Source organism: Ursus maritimus, unplaced genomic scaffold, assembly GCF_017311325.1.
Source record: "Ursus maritimus isolate PB19 unplaced genomic scaffold, ASM1731132v1 scaffold_25, whole genome shotgun sequence".
Taxonomy (NCBI): Eukaryota; Metazoa; Chordata; class Mammalia; order Carnivora; family Ursidae; genus Ursus; species Ursus maritimus.
This window is the reverse complement of record NW_024425008.1, coordinates 9459570-9461495: the sequence shown is the minus strand read 5'-3', so window position 1 is coordinate 9461495 and position 1926 is coordinate 9459570. Positions and strand designations below refer to the sequence as shown.

The following is a 1926-nucleotide window of genomic DNA, read 5'->3' as shown; positions in this document are numbered from 1 at the left end:
GGCTGAGGCGGACTTGTGGCACCGCCCCCGCCTCTGGCCCCGCCCCCGCGGGCCGCCCGCGCGCCTCGCCCCGCCCCCTCTCCTTGCCCGCCCCGCCCCCCCCGGCGGCCGCGCTCCTTCTCCCGCCGCCAGCTACCCTCCCGCCCGGCTCCCGCGGCCGAGAGCGGGAGAAAGTCCTGCGGGTGGGCGGCCGCGGGGCTGCGAGCGTCCGGCATCCCGGGGCCGCTCCGGCCCGGGCGGCGAGGGGGCCCGGCGGTCCATGCATCCGCCGCCGCCCGCCGCTGCCGCGATGGATTTCAGTCAGAACAGCCTGTTCGGCTACATGGAGGACCTGCAGGAGCTCACCATCATCGAGAGGCCGGTCCGCCGGAGCCTCAAGGTGCGCCCCGGGGAGGAGGAACTGCCCGCAGGGCGCCTGGCGACTGGTTCGGGCCCCGACCCCGTCCCGTCCCCTTCTCCTTCCTGAGGCGGCCCGGGACCCTCTCGGAGTCGGGCTGGACCCTCAGTCCTCCTCCGGTCGCCGTGTCACCCTAAACCGGTCTCTGTCGGTGCCCCTGCTTCGACGCAGCTACGATTCTCCCAGCTCGGACCCCCATCCCCGAGGGACTGGCCACTCGGACGCCCTGGGCTCCCTAGTCCCCCGGTCCAGCCCGGGCCCCTTCCCCAACCCGCCCCCAGGAACGGCCGGTCCAGCGTAGTCCCCCGAGCCGCCCCTCCCGGACGGCCGTGGCCCCTCTTCTTCCGCCCTGAGGGAGCTGCCCCTCGAGGCCGCCGCCGCCGCCTTGTCCCCTCCTGAGTGCCCACCCCCGACCCCGTCCCACTCCTCAGTCAACACAGCTCCGCCCCCCCTCCCGGAGACACGCCGGATCCCACTTTCCCCTTCCTCCATCCGAGCAAGCTCGAGTACCTCTGCCCCTTAGTCGGCCAGGCCTCCCTTCACCTCCCACCCAGCACCCCGGCTACGGTCGTCCCGCTACGGATCTTCAAAGCCCCCTCGACCCTTCGCCCCCATCCTGAGTCACCGCACGTCCTTTCTTCCCAGCCCCTCCAGGACTCCAGCTGGGACCCTGATCCCCACTCCCCGCCTTGAGGGAGTCAACCTTCAGTTCGCTCCCCCACCCCGCAGAGTCATCTTCGTCCCAGCCTCCAACCCTCACTGCCTGCAAACCTAGTTTACGGACCCCCCCCCCCAGCTGTCCTTTCAAATGCTCTGTTGAGCTCTTCTCACTCCCACCTGCCGCAAGATCGCGAATCTTTGATTTCCTTCCAGCCCGAGTTTATTCCCTTCCCTTCCCCCACTCCACATTTCGTCTTTCTCATTCTCTCTCGGCTGCTGTTTGCCTCCATCCCCCTTGTAGCATTTCCTGGGGTGGAAAATGCTGGAGAAACAGCTTTAGGGTATTAGAGATTTAAAAGTACGTAGGTATTTTATATATGCATATAAAATCGAGTTCGGCAATGTTACGAAGCCACAATGTAATTCTCAAGCCAGAACAGTTTAAAAAAGAAAAAGAAAAGAAAAAAAAAAAGCAACTCCAAACCCCCAAACTCCATTACCCCAGCAATTCGAGACGGAGACCTCTGTGGTTGAGGTCCGCACCCAGAGTCTTCAGACTCTTGATTGTTTTCAATGATACTGCTTAATTGTGAAACTTTTTCATCAGTCTGTACTCATATGGGGTTCCCGGAGGGTCACTGGGGGGCAAGACTAATCCACGTTTGTGTGCATAATTTGTATTTTACACTTGACAGACACCGGAAGAAATAGAAAGATTGACAGTTGATGAAGACCTCAGTGATATTGAAAGGGCTGTTTATCTGCTCAGGTATTGCTCGAAGTCTTTCTGTGAATTTGTTGCTCGTTCCCTGTAGCAGCATGGATGAACGCGTTGTGAAATGTTACAGTTACGTTCACATTTACTGAAC

The 1926-nt window shown here is 61.4% G+C and overlaps 1 protein-coding gene across 1 annotated transcript in view; it reads left to right on the top strand.

Annotated features, from left to right (window-relative positions):
* Positions 1–219: 219 nt before the first annotated feature.
* The window catches only part of PPP4R4 (protein phosphatase 4 regulatory subunit 4), a 101756-nt gene continuing 100049 nt past the window's right edge, over positions 220–1926 (top strand). The window contains exons 1-2 of the mRNA XM_040641486.1: positions 220–379; positions 1753–1826. Of these exons, the coding sequence (XP_040497420.1) occupies positions 260–379; positions 1753–1826 (194 nt within the window). The 5' untranslated portion in view covers positions 220–259. The remainder of the gene's footprint in view (positions 380–1752; positions 1827–1926) is intronic.